Source organism: Oncorhynchus kisutch, linkage group LG6, assembly GCF_002021735.2.
Source record: "Oncorhynchus kisutch isolate 150728-3 linkage group LG6, Okis_V2, whole genome shotgun sequence".
In the NCBI taxonomy this organism is placed as follows: domain Eukaryota; kingdom Metazoa; phylum Chordata; class Actinopteri; order Salmoniformes; family Salmonidae; genus Oncorhynchus; species Oncorhynchus kisutch.
In genome coordinates, this window is record NC_034179.2 from 66,455,811 (window position 1) to 66,477,005 (window position 21,195).

Below are 21,195 nucleotides of genomic sequence, written 5' to 3' on the forward strand. Positions count from 1 at the left end.
TGGAGACTTTTATCTCCCTCACCAACTTTAAACATCTGCTATCTGAGCAGCTATCTCTGCAGCTGTACATAGTCCATCGGTAAATAGCACACCCAATTTACCTACCTCATCCCCATACTGTTTTTATTTATTTACTTTTCTGCTCTTTTGCACACCAGTATCTCTACCTGCACATGACCATCTGATAATTTATCACTCCAGTGTTAATCTGCTAAATTGTAATTATTCGCCTACCTCCTCATGCCTTTTGCACACAATCTATAGACTTTTTTCTACTGTGTTATTGACTTGTTTATTGTTTACTCCATGTGTAACTCTGTGTTGTGGTCTGTTCACACTGCTATGCTTTATCTTGGCCAGGTCGCAGATGTAAATGAGAACTTGTTCTCAACTAGCCTACCTGGTTAAATAAAGGTGAAATAAAATAAATAAATGAAAAACTCTCTCACAATCACACAAGGATGGACAGATACAAACTCTCTCATCACATACAAATACTCAACCACACATGAGTAGGCATACACACAATGGACATGTGTGGGCATATAAACACACAGTTGGGACCCTCTCACAGAGCTGTCAGCAAATTATTTTACAAGGTAAGTTGACTGAGAACACATTTTAATTTACAGCAAAGACCTGGGGAATAGTTACAGGGCAGAGGAGGTGGGGGGGGGTGAATGAGCCCATTTGAAGCTGGGGATGATTAGGTGGCCCTGATGGTATGAGGGTCAGATGGGGAATTTAGCCGGGACACAGGGGTTAACACCCCTACTCTTAGGATAAGTGCCATATGATCTTTAGTGAGCACAGAGTGTCAAGACACCGTTTAACCTCCCCTTTGAAAGAAGGCACCCTTCACAGGGCAATATCCCCAATAACTGCCCTGGGGCATTGGAATATTTATTTGGCCCTACGGTAAGAGTGCCTCCTACTGGCCCTCCAACAGCAGCATCTGTCTCTCATCCACTGACTGACCAGGACCAACCTGCTGAGCTTCAGAGGCAAGCCAGCAGTGGGAAGCAGGGTAGTATGACATAGGGGACTGAAGGAATGTGCTACCAGTCAGCTGACACAGACAGACAGACAGACAGACAGACAGACAGACAGACAGACAGACAGACAGACAGACAGACAGACAGACAGACAGACAGACAGACAGACAGACAGACAGACAGACAGACAGACAGACAGACAGACAGACAGACAGACAGACAGACAGACAGACAGACAGACAGACAGAAAGAAAGAAAGAAAGTACAGGGTCTAGCTTGCTCTAAATGCAGAGAGACGGTGTTTATCATCAGCTCTCCACCATGGAGAGTAAAACACTTGTCTGATAAGAATGACAGCATGCCTGCTTAGAAGAAAGAGATGGAGAACATATTACGTTTTCATGTCATATTACTGTGCTTTCACTGTCATTGAGGTATGAATGCCATATTAGTCTGAAAAAAATCGAATGATGACGGTTAATCACTGAGAAGAAAAAGCAAAGGTTAACAGGTTAATGGCTTTGAGTGTTTTTTAAAATGTATTTACACCTTTATTTAACCAGGCAAGTCAGTTAAGAACAAATTCTTATTTTCAATGACGGCCTAGGAACAGTGGGTTAACTGCCTGTTCAGGGGCAGAACAACATATTTGTACCTTGTCAGGTCGGGGATTTGAACTTGCAACCTTTCGGTTACTAGTCCAACACTCTAACAACTAGGCTACCCTGCCGCCCCAACAAAGGAAGCACTACAGTTTCCCATGGAGATTTCAGGGACTGAAAAGCCGGTCATTGGAGCACAACAGCAGAGCTGAACTGGTTTGACATGTCCTTCTCTGGAAACCCTAAAGCACTAAGCCTTTGGTCTGCCAGATCACCAGCTGATAGTAGCTACCCCTTTTTCACAAGGCTCCTGTCCTTAAACTGTCACATCTTATCCATGTGTCTTCATATAACGATAGAAAAGTACCTTTTCACAGAGGACTTAAGGTAGCAAATCCTGTATTACCCGAACTGAACAAAATATGATTCAGAATAGCAAGTCACCGACATGGAATGTGTAAGTTAGTGTAAAAAAAAACGTGAAGGCAGACTCAAGACTCAAGTGTCATAACCTATAATCCTTACAAATAGCCCCCAAAAATGCCTTATGACCCTCACCTTGACTTCTTAACACTGTATAGCACAAACATGGACTCTTCCACTACATACTACCCTATGGTTTGCACAATGCCACACATATAATTAGAGGCCTATCAGGGCTCCCTCTCTCTCTCTTTAGACATAAAGGTCCTCCTACACCAGGCATTCATCCACCAGATTAAAATAATCTTGGCCTTACTTGAAGTAATTGCAGCACATCCCTTTCCCTGTTGTACTATTATTATTATTATAATTATGAGAAGCTGGTGAATTACAGCAGGCCTCCACAATAACTTATATATATATATGTGTGGGTTTTATATATATATATTATTGTGTGTGTGTGTGTGTGTGTGTGTGTGTGTGTGTGTGTGTGTATATATAAAACACACACACACACACACTCAAAAGTCAAATAGTGATGCTCCAGATACTCAACTAGCCTAAAGACCAGTTTTTATTGCTTCTTTAAAATCAGTACAACAGTTTTCAGCTGTGCTAACATAATTGCAAAAGGGTTTTCTAATGAACATTTAGCCTTTTAAAATGATAGACTTGGATTAGCTAACACAAAGTGCCATTGGAACACATGAGTGATGGTTGCTGATAATGGGCCTCTGTACACCTATGCAGATATTCCATTGTATTCCAGCCGTTTCCAGCTACAATAGTCATTTAAAATATTAACAATGTCTACACTGTATTTCTGATCAATTTGATGTTATTTTAAATGGACAAAATGTTTTGCTTTTCTTTCAAAAACAAGGACATTTCTAAGTGACCCCAAACTTTTGAACGGTGGTGTGTGTGACACACACACACGGTAAGCACAAATAAAATCCCATATCACCCAGAAAACCAGTTACATTCCTCAACAAATAAGTTCCCAGTCAATAACTTACAATGCCCGGATGGCACCAGAACATCGAGATGACAACAAAAATGGAGTAATATACAGGTCTTTAGGGAAGTCCAGCCAACCTTTTGATACAGGATGCGGTGACGAGTCTCAAAACAGCCGCCTGTAACATAATGAAGGCCACTATGGTAGATGGCATCCAACGGTTTAAGAGTAGTAGCAGCTGCACTTTGATAAATAATATCACCATAATCAAGAACAGATAAAAAGGTTGACTGAATACTCAGCTTCCTACTGCTTAGAAAAAGGCACAATCGGTTTCGGTTGAAAAAATACAACTTTAAGTCTTAGCTCCTTAACCGAATCATCTATATGTTTTAATTGTTTTAAACGTCAAATCCACTATCAATCCAAACGCGGGAACACGTTCGATTGGAGAACCATCTAATGAGTGAACATGTATTTCATCTGAAACATTTTTTACAAGAGTTTAAAAACAACATGTAATTTCGTTTTGCCCGTATTAAGCACACGTTTTAAAATCAGCAAGGGATTCCTGCATAGCTACAACATTTGACTGTGGTTTTGAAAATGCCAGATCAACAGTCTGGTCAATAGCATACAGAGTAGTATCATCTGCATACAGATGAACTTACCATTTTACATACCTTCATGTACTTCAAGAAATTCAGACTAAACCCCATCAATCACGATAGCCTGAGTTCTGTCACTAAGATAATCGTCAAACCAGGAACAGGTGTCAGAGCTCAGGCCTATCGAGGACAACTTATTAAATGAAATAGCCTGATCAACAGTATCAACGTCTTTTGACAGGTCCACAAACAAAGCGGCTCATTTCATTTCAATGTCTAAAGCATTGACAAGATCATTAACAACTAAAATGCTTGCTGTAATAGGGCTGTGCCCAGGCCTAAACCCTGATTGGTATACATTCGTAAATACATTTCTCAGATGAAAAAAAAAAGAGCAAAGCTGTACATTTACCAAGGATTCAAGAATCTTAGCTAGACCAGGAAACCTTGAAATGGGGCAATAATGATTAAGATCACTACTATGCCCATCCTTATGGAGTGGCAGCACAAGAGCTGATATACATACTTTTAGAATATTTCCTGATAACAATTTTAAATAAAAAAAATGTGAGTTTGAACCAACAATGATCGGTGCTGCACACTTAAGCAGACCAGGATCCAATTGGTCGGTTCATGTGGATTTCTTGTTGTCCAACGCTAGCAAAGCATCCATGACTTCATTTTCGGTAAATAACCTAAAAGAAAAGCTTTGAATATAATTTCTCTGATCATTCGGCAAGTTTCTCCAATCAGCATCCAGCCCAACACCATTGTGAATAGGCTTGGAATAAGTTATTTCAAAGAGATACCCTGCTGAAGTCAAATGGTGATTAAATGTATCAATGATGAGATTTGTTCCGTAATGAGGCCAATGTCTGAATTTAATTTGCTACAATGCACTACTTTTGACCAAGTCCGTGCACTATCTAGGGAATATGGTGCAATTTGGGATGCAGCCCTGTGACCCAGACACTCTGGAGCTGACCGAGTGGACAATGTACCTGCCTCTTCTGTCCTCATCTCTGCAAAGAGGACAACACGGGTGATTCACCAAGTCATCCCCATGGCCTGCTGAATGCCTAACTGACATTCCTTCTCTTCACCGAGTGCCATCACCTTGATGGAAGGAGTCAGTCAGTCACGGTACGGGAATATGCATAAGTATCAGGCGCTACTGCAGACAAAACAAGACACTCATGTACAGTTGATCAACAATGGAAGCTGACCGCAGAATGAACTCCCAGGTGCAGTGAATGTATCATGGTTAAGCCACACCCTTGGTTGAGTTAAAGCCATGACATTGTAACAGTGTCGATAGGTCAGAAAGGTCAAATAAGACGCTGAACTGTCATCTCCAGCTCTTGAAAAGGTCAGATCAAGCCAGTGCAACAGCAATGGCTATGCAGAGATAGGTCTAGTAGATTTAACAGCTTCAAACCTTCCACTCTACACCATGATGGACTAGCCTAAATGCTAGCTTCTATCCTCCGCCACTGAGGAATAAAGGGACATTGCTTGCTGTGACAGCAAAGTCGTGGCATGCCACTACACGTTTCACAAGTGGCTGCGCTTAAGGGTGGCCCACTGCGAAGCAGTCAATGCTTTACGAGGATTACAAGGCTATGCAGCAAATCTATTGGGCCCCATCACAATCATGAAATCTCAGACACTCACTGACTGAGAAGAGGTGAAGATATATTGTATAGGCAAAAATTGCTACAGAAAATCCATCTCACATAGTTACAGTGATAGGGTGGCTGTCCGGTTGGTTAGCATGCTGTGCATGGTGGGGAGACGAAATCCTTGCTGGTGGCATTTAATGGCAAGTCACCAAGGGACAGGAGAGAAAGGCCACTGGCATATTCATCTGACATTTCATAATGACAATATACAGAAGCATAGAGCTAATATCTACCTACCTACATCATTTCACATTTGATGTAAACTATGTGCTTGTGGTTCAGGCTGAAGCCCCTGAGAACACCTAGCCTATACCTGGCTGCAAATTATATATCATTGGAGCAGGAGACAGCATTGGGAATTTAATTCTTCGCCCCAGCTTTTTTGATGTCCCTTGATACAGTATACAGATCTTAGAGGAACTAAGCTGTTGAAGGGGGATTTCTACATTGGATTTCACCACAATAATTATTGCTGGTGCAAGCTGAAAAGATTAATCTGACTGGCGTCAAGGCAGGTGGAACAAGTCTATCTTGCTGTCAGGACTACTGAGTAGGCCCTCAGTGTCAAGCAAACGAATGAATGCTGACCACGCCAAAAAGAGATTTCACACGTTGTCAGTCACTTAGTCATACATAGAGCAGCTCACACAGTAGTGCTAAATGTGTTCTGCAGTAAACACACGCTGAAGCTGCTGTGTTGAAACAGCTAAACCAATAAGTGGGCCTGATATCCAGAAGTCAAAACCTAGCTATTAGCTTCTATCTCTGAAGCACTCCGTAAAAGAGTTGGGAAGTATCTAGATTTTCATACCATTTCTGTACCATACCGGGGTATATGGTTATACCGGCAGTGCACACAATTGAATGCTTTTTTTAAAATAAATGCAACAAAAAAAAAAAACGCTGGCAAATTCACATAGCGAACACTAGCTAAATGCTAACAAGCGCATGAGAACATTAAACTAATTGCAAGGACAAAGACACCACAGGTCATGAAGTTGTACAATTATCTCAAAAAGGTTGCACGCACAAAACAAATACTAGACAGCAGGGATCTTGATCCAGGGGATTGATTGTCTCTGCTGTAACCGAGAAGCTTGATCTCGCAACCTATCTAGAAAGTTAGCAAACCAAATGCATAGCTGGAGCCCTGAGCTGGAGAGAATGTATTTGGCACATCTTAGATAGGTAAACCTACAGTTATAAGATACTTACCTGGCAAACACTAGTAGAGAGTTTCAAATGTAACTTGAACACCTCTTAAATGGTTAATTAAATAGTTAACCAAATAGTTACCCGGACAATCTGCATGAACTATTTTGACTCATCACATACACTGCTGCTACTGTTTATGATCTGTTACTTTATTCCTAGTTATATTCACATATCTACCTCAATTACCTCGTACCCCTGCACATCGACTCGGTACTGGTACCCCTATTAGCCAATTTATGGTTGATCATTGTGTATCTATTATTACATGTTTTACTTTTCAATTATTTCTCTATTTTCTTTCTCTCTGCATTGTTGGAAAGGGCCCCTAAGTAAGCATTTCACTGTTAGTACACACCTGTTGTTTACAAAGCATGTGACTAATAACATTTGATTTGAAGGTGGAAGGAAGTATGTGGATGCTGATCTTTGCACAGGCTTTCACAAGATGTTTTCACCAATACAGGAAATGCAAAGTCATTCAAATGTGTAAAATGTGTAGAGGCGTAGGCCAATGTAAACTGTGTGGTAGCGTCAACAAACTACTATTATAACTTCTACACAAATGAGTCATAGAGCTTAGTCTTCTGAATACTACTGTAAAACAAAAAATAAAACGAAGTACTATGCCTAAGGGTAAAAATAATAGTCTACCACTAGATAGCTTCTGATCTCCACTTCAGACCAGTCTCTTCCCTTATCTCCTGATAAACTGTTCCTCATTTCTGCCCACCTGAACCAGAGACTCACCTTTATCGGTCCAGTGCTAAAGCAGATCTTCCTGTTCTCCGGCGGTGCTTCCTCCTCAGCAGGCAGTCCCGGGATCTCAGAGCAGCTCGACTCTGGCTCGTAGGGCTCATCTTCCTCCTCCTCATCCTCATCCAGCTGGCTGCCGCCGGAGTCCTCTCCGATGCCGCTGTATGCGCTGATGTCCACCAGGTCGCCCTCCGAGTAATCATCCTTACGAGACTCCTCCTCCAGGCCATCCTCTTCCTGTCCCTCACATTGGGGCCCCTCCCCTGGCTCCTCCCTGTGGCCCCTCTCTCCCTCCTGCCGCCCTACCATGTCACTGGGGCCCCCAGAGGCCTCTCCATTTTCCAGTGAGGCGTGGATCTCGGCCTGCACCAGCCGGCTTCCTGCCTCGGGTGTGGAGGAGTCCTCTTGGTCCCTGGGTATTGGTTCCCTGCCAGGCTCGCCTCCGGTACTTGAGCCCCTGGCTTCCTTCCCTCTCTCCCTCTCAGGCTTGGCTTCGGTAGAAGCAGAAGAGGTCCTGTCCCCTGTTTGTGGACTTCCTGAGGAGCCGTTGTCGTTTTGGGGAGCTGCTCTGTTCCTGGGGCTTCTGGGGGAACCCTCCTGGTCCAAGGCTTGGCTGCTCCCATCCTCCTGACTTCCTGGGGGCAAGACTTGCACCTTCCTGGCGATGATTTTGGAGTTGAGGCATTCCGCTGTTTTCGCCGGAGTGGGGCTTTCTCCTCGGGAGGGCAATGGGGACGTGGAGGAGGGCCGGTTCAGGTTGTTCCTCAGGTCACCCTTCTCGAAGACAGCGCTTAGCTGGCTAACGGTGGGCGACACCGCCTCACCGGCTCCCCCTACCATATCCAGGCAGTCCAGAGACTCAGTGCTGCCATTGAAGCGCACTACCACATCCAGCCGACTGTCCTGGACCGCGGATGAAACCGGACGCTCCTTCTTGAGCAGGATGCGGTTGGTGGCCGACTGCTTCTCCTGCAGCTGGCGCTGCTCGAAGATCTTCCTCGTCTCCTGAAGCTTGGAGTACCCCGCTGAGGCCCCTCGGGACCCGCCGACTTCGCCGCCCTTGGGGTCGAAGCGGTTGACGCGCTCAGAGACAGTGGCGCCCAGCTTGAGCAGGGCGCTGTGGTTCACGTCCTCATTGAGGCTGCTGGCCCTGGGCAGGGACAGCCGCACCGCCTGGTCATTGGCCTTGGACGGGTCATCCTCATCGCCAGGCGACTGCATCTGCATGAACATGTTCTTGATGCGGTGGACATTGGAGCCGTACTGGCGGCGGCCCCTGCCGGTAGGCCGTGGCGGCTTTCCATCCTTGGCAGCATCGTCCCCATTGGCGGCATTATTCAGGGCGTCGTGGGCCTGCTTCAGAGCCTGGATGCCCGCCTCATAGGCATTCCTGTGGGGGGACGGGCTCCGGAGGGTGGAGCTGGCACTGCCCGCTGATGGGGGTTCAGTCTTCATCATGGTTAATCAAACTGAGCCACTGAGACTTGGAAGTAACAGCATAGCTCCTCTGTCTTCCTCCCCCTGGATGAGAAAAACAAACAAAACCACTCAATTTCACCTGAGGGAGTCTGCCTGCCACATAAGGTAGACAGGCACACATGCAATAACCGCATTGAGCGATAGTGGGGAAGAGAGAGTGGGTTAGTGAAAATGAAAGGAAGATAGATAGAGATCTTGCACACAAGAAAGGAAGGGAAGGATGGATAGAAGCTTGAAAAGGAGCAAGTTAGAGAAATCCAAGAGAGAGAAAAAATAGAAAGCTACACACGTGGGTGTGAGGGAAGTTTGTGCTGATGTAAATAGGAGATTTGCAACGCCCCAGGCTGTAACCTACTTATTCACCTACACGTAGAAAGGAGAACTGCAGTGAATGATATGAGATAAATATGATATGACTAGTCTAGGGTTTACAACAATAACACACAGATAGCAAATTGGAGTAGGCCTGGCAGAAGTTCAACTTGTGACGGATTGCTTGTGCTGTATCCCTTAGTCATTATATCATTTTGATCGCTAGGATTTCTCTCAGCTGCCTCAAGATTTCTGGTCTCAACACCGACAGCAAAAGCTGCTGCAAAGTAGAAAGACACCACAGGGTCTTAAAGCTAACTGTATAACAATAATCCTCATTCATGTAATCAGAGCCATGAGTCTGTTTGAGAGAGGACTGCAAATCCAATGTCTTTACGGTCACTCAAATACAGTATATAACCAACAGTATGTAGACGCCTGCTCGTCGTTTGCTGCTATAACACTCTTCTGGGAAGGCTTTCCACTAGATGTTGGAACTTTTCTGTGGGCACTTGCTTCCATTCAGCCACAAGAGCATTAGTGAGGTCGGGCACTGACGTTGGGCGATTAGACTTGTCTCACAGTCGGCGTTCCAATTCATCCCAAATGTGTTATATGGAGTTGAGGTCAGGGCTCTGTGCAGGCCAGTCAAGTTTTTACACAGCGATCCTGACAAACCATTTCTCTACGTACCTCACTTTGTACACAGGGGCATTGTCATGCTGCAATTGGAAAGGGCCTTCCCCAAACTGTTGCCATAAAGTTGGAAACACAGAATTGTTTAGAATGTAAATTGTGTGTTGTAGCGTTAAGATTTTTCGCATTGCTTCCAGTGGCAGTTTGGAACTCGGTAGTGAGTGTTGCAACAAAGGACAGGCGATTTTTACACGTTATGCGCTTTAGCACTCTGCAGTCCTGTTCTGTGGGCTTGTGTGGCCTACCACTTTACGGCTGAGCCAATGTTGCTCCTAGACATTTCCTAGACACTTCCCAATAACAGGACCTACAGTTGACCGGGGACAGCTCTAGCAGGGCAGAAATTTGACAAACTGACTTGTCGTAAAGGTGGCATCCTATCACAGTGCCATGTTGAAAGTCACTGAGCTCTTCAGTGAGGCCATTTATCTGCCAATGGTTGTGTGCTCAATTTTATACACATTTCACCAACAGGTGACGCTGAAATAGCCAAATCCACTCATTTGAAAGGATGTCCAGATACTTTTGTATATATTTGTATTTATTTAACTAGGCAAGTCAGTTAAGAACAAATTCTTATTTTCAATGATGGTCTAGGAACAGTGGGTTAACTGCCTTGTTCAGGGGCAGAACGACAGGTTTTTACCTTGTCAGCTCAGGGATTCAATCTTGCAAACTTTTGGTTACTAGTTCAACGCTCTAACCACTAGTCTACCCTGCCGCACTCAGACCATGTAATAGACTAAATATGCCTAAATGTTGTTGAAAATCACGTACAAAATACCAGGCTGGACCATAATTATGCAAATACATGCCACAATGCCTTTATTCTTCAAATCAGCAGCACTGTATTGATCCAGTTTCCTCTTATCGTATATTACCATGGCGACCCCTTATCCCATGAACGTTGTAATTGTATTTACAAAGAAAGCACAGTATCCTTCTACCACTACACATAGGCCTATTGTATGTAAACGGATGTAGTCGACATGTCATGTATGATGTCAGTTGGATTTAAATATGATATACCTAATGCCTTTGATGAGAATCTATCCAACATTGGGCCTAATTGAAATCGGACAGAGAATCCATATATCCGCATTTGATCAGTGCCATTTCAATGAATGGGATAAGCTATTGCAACAGCCTATGCATTGACAGCACAAAGGACATCCTCTACAAAACACGAACACAATCTACCCTAAATTCTTTAGTCATGGAGCACGCTATTTTGTCAGTGACTCGTCTTCTCAGCGTATAGACCATTCCGCAATTTTTGACACAAAATAGACATTTTCTCAGCTACAGTCCAACAATCGTACGATATATTGTATCAGGAAACGACACGTTCCAAATAGGTAGTCTGTAAAATGTAGCAACGTGTGTCTGATGTGCAACGGAGCATCTAAAATAAACACATGTCATGTTATGATAGGTTTTTGTTGTGACTAATAGACTACCAGGCAGACAGTCAGTTAGGATTACGGAGCGCTATAGTTTAGTCTGTTCGCTATAAACGCTAGCACGCTCAACAAACTATGTATATACAGGACATTTATTGTGGAATACACTTTCATTAAACATCCCCAACAATACCCTATGTGCGTCCGTCAAAACGCCGTGTTGTCAAAAACATTAGGACCCTGCGGAAATTAAGGGCCTCGAACACCTCGCTTGCATGATGGCTGTACATCGCTTCCTGCATCTTCTGCAGTTGGAATACCAGTTATTTTCTCTACAAGAGCAAGATAAAAGCAAAAACATGTAATGTCGTTACATCTTTACTAGGTTTGGTTACCGTACCTTGCTCACAGTGTTACGTTCAAGTTACAATCTGTCTATTATAGAATCCATTGTGTCCACGTTCTGTTTTCGCTTCTGATTCCCTTGCGAGCGTAGCGAACTGATGCCTTTGCTCGTTCCCTCTCTCTCTCTCTCTCTCCCTCTCCCTCCCTCTCTCTCTCTCTCTCCCTCTCCCTCTCTCTCTCTCTCTCTCTCTCTCTCCAACCTCCCCCTCCTCACCACCAACAGCATATGGCATCACAGGCAACTTTAACCCTTGATGTAGAGCAAAACAAAATAGACTTGAAGATTCCCCCCTAATTTATCTTGCAAAAGACATGCCTCTCGTAGGGCTATTGGCTACAATAGTCGAACAGGTCTATAGATGATTTATTATCCCACTGAACCGGCTGCTAGACCTATGAGTTTATAGCCGATTAAACGTCACATAAAATTAAGTTTTTATACAAATTACTAATTTCAGCACCCAAATAATTACAAATGACATTGTATTTGCGTGTATAGCCCCTTATAGCCCAAAACCATTAGACCGACTGGTGACCAAACGCCAAAAGCTGTTACACTTTCATATAGCTCGATCTGAAATAAATTGAGTCAAAGTATAGCCCAATGAAATGTTACACACATCATTAAAAAAATGTAATATAATGAACAGTAAAAATATATATATCGAAGTGGTGGTGGTTGTTACATTGTTAGGCTGTTCCTTGGAATGGAACAAAAATGTGAGAGTCGGCAGCGACCTCGTGAGTTAAATCTGTGAAGACACAAGAAGAACAATGGTTAATGCTCACGATTCAAAAGCAATCACAACATCTTCCAAAGACACGATTAACTATTTTGACGGGGTGGTATGCTAGGCCTGTTTTACTATTTGTCTGTGCGTACAGTGCACAGAAGTGTAACAACAGCCAGTGGAACCTCCAAATGACACCACTTTCCTTTTGACACTTCATCATAGGATTATCCAAACCCAATGAGGTTTTGTTAGATCGTTTATCGCGATGGTGATAAGTGTGACGACTTTCTGTTCTTGGTTTGTGGTAAAAATTGAAACAATCCTTTGCAGAATGTTCTACTTCCATGCAAACACAATTTGCCACGGGCAGTTGCTCTTTAAATGCAGGGACAAATAGGATTTCTCTTGAGCCTAATACAGTTATTCATAGATTACAACAACAAAAAATATCGTTTATGGGTTTAGGGGGTATAAGAAGGCCTAATCTAGATGAGATCCTTGTCGAGTTTATCGGATAGGCTACAGGCGTTATAGTGCCTTTTCATTACATTAAACAGATGTTGTCTAAAAGTGTTTACATTTCCTTTATCGATGTATACTGAACAAAAATATGAACGCAACATCCAACAATTTCAACGATTTTAATCAGTCAACTGAAATAATTTAATTAAACCCTAATCTATGGATTTCTCATGACTGGGCTGGAGCGCAGCCATGGGTGGGCCTGGGAAGGCATAGGCCCACCCACTGGGGAGCTAGGCCCAGACAATCAGAATTCGTTTTTTTCCACACAAAAGTGCTTTATTACAGACAGAAATACTCCTCAGTTTCAACCGCTGTCCGTGTGGCTAGTCTCAGATGATCCCGCATGTAAAGAAGCCAGATATGGAGGTCCTGGGCTGGCTTGGTTACATGTCATCTGCAGGTGTGAGGACGGTTGGACATACTGCCAAATTGTCAAAAATTATGTAGTAGGCGGCTTTTGATAGAGAAATTAACATTAAATTATCTAGCAACAGCTCTGGTGGACATTCAGCATGCCAATTGCACGCTCTCTCAAAACTTGATTCATCTGTTGCATTTTGTTATGTGAAAAAACTGCACATTCTAGAGTGGCCTTTTATTGTCCCCAGCACAAGGTGCACCTGCATAATGATCATGCGGTTTAATCAGCTTCTTGATATGTCATACCTGTCAAGTGGATGGATTATCTTGGCAAAGGATAAATTTGTGCACAACATTTTAGAGAAATAAGCTTTTTTTGTACAAACAGAACATTTATGGGATTTTTGATTTCAGCTCATGAAACATGGAACCAACACTTTACGTGTTGCGTTTATATTTTTGCTGAGTTTGTATTTTTGTTCAGTTGTTTTACAAAAAAATTACCTCTTGACATAAAGATGTCTTATAGTAGCTTATACCACTGACCACATCAGGGTGCATGACGTTGTTAATTACCCACCCTTTTTGGTTCGAGGTAGAACTCTTTTGGGTCCTCTGGGGAAAACCTTTTGGGTTCTAGATAGCGTATTTTTTCCAAAGTGTGTAGGCTACTACTAGGCTAGTTGCACATAGGGACTGGAAAGCTGAATATACATGGTAGAAATGTATATAAATGAAGGTCTCTCTTGGAAAAAAATAGATTTTTATCTCAATGAGACTAACCTGGTAAAAATGAATGACAAATAGGGAATAAACCAAGCCATCTCTTAAAATGCAGGCCTATCCCACTGAACATGACAATAACATGCAGGATTAGAGGGAAACTTGTATTCGATGAGGGATGCCCTTGTTTTATGTTTTGTAAATTGATAGAGTCATCATTGATGCACTTAGAGACACTTTGCCACCATTCTCTGGGCACCGCAGGTGGAAAGTGGCATGTTAAAGATATTTTTTAAGATATTAAATTATAGGCATATTTTTATAGGCTCATACCCATGTGATTTGCTCACTCGCCCTCTATAGAAAGAATACCATAGGCTATATATTGAATTATAAAGGCATTGCAAAAGTGTAATCATTTTGTATTCCTTTTGTGTTGTTTATTTAAAGAACAAACACCGTCTTCATGTTCAGTCTTTCCCTAGCCTGTTATACGTGTTGCCCTTGCCTTTCTTTCTGATCGGTTAAGGTTAGGTGGTTCCTCCTGTCAGTGTCACCACAATGGTCCTTGGACATGTAAAACACTCCAATAACAGACCTGATGGGCACAGAGAACATGGTGAGAAAACCATGTTCTAAAATATCTGTGTGTACATTTTTTTTTACCTTACAGTTTATAGTGGGATTCCATCTGTCTAGTCTCCACAGAGAGAGATCATTTCCCTCTACCACCAGGTTCTAACGTGCAGTGGCAGAATTATCATCCTTTGGGGTTAACCATGGGTCAACACAGCAGAGGAAAGTCTCAAATGGCACCCTATTCCCGACATAGCACACTACTTTTGAACAAGGCCCATAGGGCTCTGGCAAAAGAAGTGCACTATTTAGGGGATAGTGTGACATTTGGGATGCAGCCCCAGCTGTCTAAACCAATGACTCAACACTGCAGACTTACTGCAGAGAGAAGAGGCGGGATGGTAAGAGATGTTGCCTTGACGGAACCCTATATATCCCTATATATCAGCACATTCACTATATACCATGAACATATTAAAGATGACTTGTATCATTCCTACCTATTGATAACAGGACTAGTGGTAACAGTAAATACAGGTAGTGGCAGTATTGTTATCTTCAACCTACTCAAATGTAAAGATGTATTTCTACTGACCATATGTAGCCAGCAGATGGCAGAGCAACAAACCACACATCCCTACTCTTCTCCAGCTTGGATAACAAAAGAGAACTGTGTTCATACAGTGTGAGTCTGTGAGAAAATGCACATTATTATTAGTATTGATGGGCTTAAATTATTTATATGTAACACCCTCGAATATCCACATCCACATTGTATAATAAAATGAGTATTAACCTCAAAGCAAGTTGTTTTATCAAACATATTCTGTATATGTGGCCCCATTCCAGATTCAAAGCCACACCTCTGGTGGTGTTACAAGCAGCATGCTGCAGCCAAGTGCCACCAGAACCAAATGATGTAGGGTCCAGACCACTGTACCTGCAGCAGGTTGGCTCACAGCAGGCACCAGTTCTCAGAGAGATTCATTGCAGCTGAGGCCTTGAATCTCTCAACTCGAGTGCGGCCCTCACACACACACACACACACACACACACAACTGTGGTGGAGTCTCCATGGCAACGCCTCCCCTGCCTGTGGTCATGTGGCTGCACAGACACACACACCGCAGTAATGACCCACATTTGTGCTGCCTGTTGTCTCTCTCTGTCTGGAGACTCACTGTGGTGAACGACTGGAGCCTCCCCAGGCAACATGTGATGCATGTGACAGACAGCCAAAAGGACTCGATAGCGACTGCAGGCGGTGGTGGTGCACATTTTGTCAGGCATCACGCCAAAATACTGTAACTCTCAAATGTGGTTTTTGCCATCATTGTAAGCCTGCCACTACGATATATTTATTAAACATAAGAATGAGTGTGAGTTTTTGTCACAACCCGGCTTGTGGGAAGTGACAAAGAGCTCTTATAGGACCAGGGCACAAATAATAATATTATAATAATACATTATTTAGCTCTTTATTTAACTATCTTACATATAAAACCTTATTTGTTAATTGAAAATTGTGAATAACTCACCACAGGTTAATGAGAAGGGTGTGCTTGAAAGGATGCACATAACTCAATATTGGGTTGTATAGGAGAGAGTCTCAGTCTTAAATAATTTTCCACACACAGTCTGTGCCTGTATTTAGTTTTCATGCTATTAAGGGCCGAGAATCTACTCTCACATAGGTACGTGGTTGCAAAGGGCATCAGTGTCTTAACAGCGCGATTTGACAAGGCAGGATACTCACAGAACCGCTTGTTGCAATTTCGAAAGACCTGTGTGTTGTCGTTGTTGATGCAGACAGAGAACAGCTCCAATTTCTTTATCATAGCCTCAATTTTGTCCCGCACATTGAATATAGTTGCGGAGAGTTCCTGTAGAGTTCCTGTAATCCTAGATTCAGATCATTCAGTCAAGAAAAAAACATCACCCAGAGGCCAGTCGTGGGAGAAACTCGTCATCAAACAAGCGGTCAGACGTGAAAATGATGGTCAGTAATAGTGATGGGCATTCCAGCTCTTTTCACTGAGCCGGCTCGTTCGGCTCAGCTCACCAAAAAAAGCTGGCTCTTTTGGCTCCCAAGCAGCTCTTTAAAAAAATTTATGTTTTGTATTTTTTCAAGTCAAACAGTTTGCGATAGTTTGACTATGATTGGTGTTAAAACAATTCTAATTAAATTATTAAATGAAACCATACTCTCCCTTAACAAACCAATCCATTGTTAAATCCATTTGGTTATGAAAAAGAATGCTATTAAACATTTGCATTTAAAGTATAACCTTTTAATGTACATAAACAAACTGCATATAAACCTAACAATACAAAACGAATACAATCTTTACAACATAATAATAGAATATTGCACCATATCAAAGAAAAATAAATAACAATGTGCAAAACTGCAGCATCCCACTTAAAACATGAATCTGTTCCCTATTTTCTCTCCTTTATTGCCATGTTATAACCAGCATCACACAGCAATGCTGACCACATTTTGCTTTTATCAGAGATTTGCATTCAGAAATGCAAGCTGCCTCACTTTCGAGGGGCTGATGCCGTTTCTTCTCTCAGTAATGATTTGTCCCGTTTTCGAGAAGACCCTTTCAGAGGGAACAGATGTGGCCACTATGCACTATGAGTATCTCTGTCATGACTTTAGTAAGCAGTGGGTAGACAGAGGTCTTGTTCTTCCACAAGCTCAGAGGATCTGCAGATAATGCAGGAGGCATCCATTATGGCATCTGCTGAGGGATTCCTTCGTGCTGCATCCCCAGTTACTCTCTCGTCAAACAGCATTTGTGGCACTACTGCTGGTGATTCTGCTCCATCTGATTCCTCTTCTTCCTGTTGCCCTGGTGCCTGAGCCAGCTGACTGCTGGGGCTGTTCCTCCCTACTGCCGAGGTTATTATTTGAAGAGCCTCATCACTCGCTCTGGCATCACTGAAGGCTAACTTCTTAAACCTGGGGTCAAGTGCAGCGGTTTCTGATAGCACGTGATTATATTCCATTCTGTGGAACTTTCTGTCCATTGATGAACATAGGGTGTCCATCAACTCTGTCACATGTCCTGTGGTTACATTTGCTTCTCTCTGGGGGCTGGCTGTGATTCGCTGCAGACCCTTACACAGGAGTATCATTTTTGAGGCTGTCACGTAGCTGAAAAGAGAGAACAGTAACTTATTAGTTCAGGTTCATGTTTTGTCTACTGATACTACATTCTCATCTACTGCTCATATACATCTATAATGTATATAGCTGCATTGACGCTAATACAACAGACCACTTTTCCATCTACTTGCTCAAAAGCAGTCCAGAACTCAAAGCAGTCCAGAAGACAGCTAGACATCGAAAAATCTTCAATGAAGTGACATGTAACCGATATGTAAGAAGTGGTTACCCTTGATGTCCAGCAGTCAGTGGTAAGGCAAACTGCAGTAGCTTTTTGGACTCTTGTGTGCTCTCGTACAGTTGTGGAATAACTGATTTTGAAAGGGTTTTCCTGCTTGGAACTGTGTACATTGGATTTAGACTATTGCTATAATTTCTAAAACCTCTGTCCTCCACGATCGAAAATGGCTGGAAATCCGTGGCAACCATTTTAGCCAATGCAATATCAATTTGACCTTGTTTTGCTACAGACATGGACTTTGGTATAAACTGGTCCATGCTGTGGGTCGCGGAGTAGGCCTACTTTCTCGAAGCTCCGCTACAGCTAGCTTCACAGTTGGGTGCACAGTTCGCATATGCCGGTGTAGGTTGTGCGTAGAACCGGCTTCATATGAGATTTTGTTTTGGCAAATTCTACACTGTGCTCTAACATTGTCTACATTGTTAAAATGCATCCAAATGCTACTGTGCTTCCAACTCATTTTCCAGCTGTTGTTTTCACAACTGTCCTTCCTCTCTCTCCTCGGCTGCTAAGTGTGTGACTTTGAGTGAGTTGGCTTGGCCCTCCCTCACACATCTTTGGTTCATTGCTTGACACTGCGTGCCTGATTGACAGGAACAACAGGTGAGGCTGTTAGTCTGAGCAGACAGTCAGAACGAATGTGTGTGTGCTTGAGCATTTAGGCCTATATTATTTTTATTTTTTTTTCGTTCTTTGAATTAGTTAATTCTATTCATTTAAATCTTTTGATTATTCATATCTTAATTTTTTACATATTTTTATAAATAGATTTGGCTCTTCTGATATGCGAGCCGGGTTCACGAACAACCCAGCACTTCCTGTATGTTCTAAAGCACCGCATGGTCGCTGCCCATATAATTGCACCGTGCAGAAAATACAGGAGAGTTCAGGGGCCTTGCTTTAACAAAGTTAAACCATTTTCACTGTAGTGCCCAAAACGTCTTTCAAGCTGTCAGGCATTCCCTTGGCTGCAAGAGCCTCTCAGTGGATGCTGCAGTGTTCCCAAGTGGCGTCGGGAGCAACTGCTTGCACACGTTACCACTCCACTACGTCTCCCTGTCTTTGCTTTTGTGCCATCAGTACAGATACCAACTTTAGCAGCAGCTACAGTTTGGCTCCATACGGACCGTTAGTGGAATTCATGCGGGAGAGTAACGGTTAATGTGATTGGATGTTCATTATTTGACTAGGCTACCTGTATTTGACGTTGTGTTGCTGATGGTTAAAAAAAAAATTGGGCATGTGAAATGAGAAACGGGGCTACTCAGGTGAGAGAAGAAAAACCTCGCCCAAGTGTACAGTATAGCCCAATTGGAAAACATAAATGGACTGTTTGAAAATATGAAGATTTGTATTTTTATTTGTTTTTATGTGAATCACATTTTTATTTAGCGCACCGTCTGGGTACGCAACGCCATTCTCAGTTTAGGAATACCTTCCTCAGGGGATATATACATCTACTGTTTTTAGAGTGCCGCTAGGCCTAGTCTATATGACCCGAGCCACCTGGTTCCACAAGATGGCAGTATTTCCTCTGTTGACATTATTTAAAAAACTGCGCTCTACAAACAAACGGCACAAAAACAATATGCCCACCGTGAATCAAAGAGTTGGTCACGAACAAAAATGGAAACAACAGAGCAAATGCAAATTCATGCAATGCAAATAGTTGATCTACTTCATTTCTATGGCCAATATACAGGATCTGGGCCTGGTGCATGACATGTAATGAAAGCAACACAACTTACTAAAACAAGCATGGTTTGTGGTAAAACAAGACAGTAATAATCTCATCAATTCCAATGACTGGAATTTTACATACAGAATGTGGCTTTAAGGATCTGTGTGTGTGTGTTTGTGCGTGTGCATGTGTGTGTGTTTTACTATCCTTATGGGGACCAGAAATCCTCACAGTGATTTGGGGACATTTCACCAGTCTCCCCATGGAAAAGGCTATTTTAGGCTTACGGGTTAGATTTAGGGTTAGGGTTACAATTAAGTTTATAGTTAGGTAAGGTTAGGTATTAGAGTTAGAGTTCGAATTAGGGTTAGGTCTTAGGTTTATGGTTAGATGTTATAGTTAGGGTTAGGGTTAGGGTTAGATGTTATAGTTAGGGTTAGGGTTAGGTGTAGGGGTTTGGGTTACAGTTAGGGGTTAGGAAAAATAGGATTTTTAAATGGGAATAAATTATTTGGTCCCCACAAGGATAGTAAAACAAACGTGTGTGTGCTTGTGTGTGGATGTGCCTGCCTACCTGCATGTTGTCACACTTTTCTTGACATGAAGTCCAGATTGAGACAGGGTATAGAGAATATCAACAATATAGGAGAAAAATAAGCTAATTATCTTTTATTGAACAATGATTATAACATTGTTATAAAGATCCTTCTAGAGCGAAATTACAAGGGCATTCATTTACAGAATGAATTATCCAATTTCGCAATATTCCATCATGAATCTTCACCCCCTCTCAAAATCTAAACGTACCCCATCCCCAGGCCACCACTCCGTCTACAAAATTGAGTACAAGCAGGAAAACCAAAACAGACTAGCCTACCCAAACTATATTATTTAGTCAAAAAGCTGTTATTTGTGTTTAGCATTGATGTTGCATATCCGAGAAATGTGAGTCCAAAAGTTGGAATTTACAGACTAAATAAAACCCTTATAGTCCTCCGGAATTTGGGGGTAGCCGCCTACTATGCTGCTGCCTGCTGACACAACAGGTTGGACAATCGGTCCCTTTGTAAAGCCAACTCAGGGCTAACTGGTAGAGTAGAGCCCAGCTGAATAGTGTGCCTCTGAAAGGCAGAGATGGTTAGACTATGGTGCTGGTTCTCCACAACTGAATGCTCATCGGAGAGAATGTCTTACGGATGGCTATCCTCTTGTATATTTTTCTTCTATTTCAGATCCACTATGCTTGAAACAAATTGGATTCCAATTGTGACGCGGTTTTGCTTTTGCCGACGGATGCGTAAACATCAATGCGTAAACTGTGACCACTGCATACAGAGGTGTTGTCTCCAAGGGAGCGCCAATGTGGATGGTTATCACGGGTGGATATACTTGACAGAACAGAATGGAACATCTATTTTAATTTACCACGTCGAAAGGAGACGAACAGCGTGGGGGACTGAGGTCAAATGTCTTGGATATTCATCTTCAAACTGGATTTTGCCCTGAGCGGATTTAAGTTTGAAAAAAGGATGAACCCATTTAGCCTATGTTGTAAAGGTAGAGTAATGAAGTATCCAGCTTCTGTTCTGTGTTTGTACTATTGAACTGTCTTTAACACTAACAATGGCCACCACGTGTTTTTA

General features: G+C 42.6%; 1 protein-coding gene across 1 annotated transcript in view; it reads right to left on the minus strand.

Moving 5' to 3' along the window:
- The window catches only part of LOC109898317 (neurabin-2-like), a 59,744-nt gene extending 48,045 nt beyond the window's left edge, over positions 1-11,699 (minus strand). The window contains exons 1-2 of the mRNA XM_020493252.2: positions 11,530-11,699; positions 7,234-8,760 (exon numbers count right to left, since the gene is read on the minus strand). Of these exons, the coding sequence (XP_020348841.1) occupies positions 7,234-8,697 (1,464 nt within the window). The 5' untranslated portion in view covers positions 8,698-8,760; positions 11,530-11,699. The remainder of the gene's footprint in view (positions 1-7,233; positions 8,761-11,529) is intronic.
- Between the last annotated feature and the right edge of the window lie 9,496 nt (positions 11,700-21,195).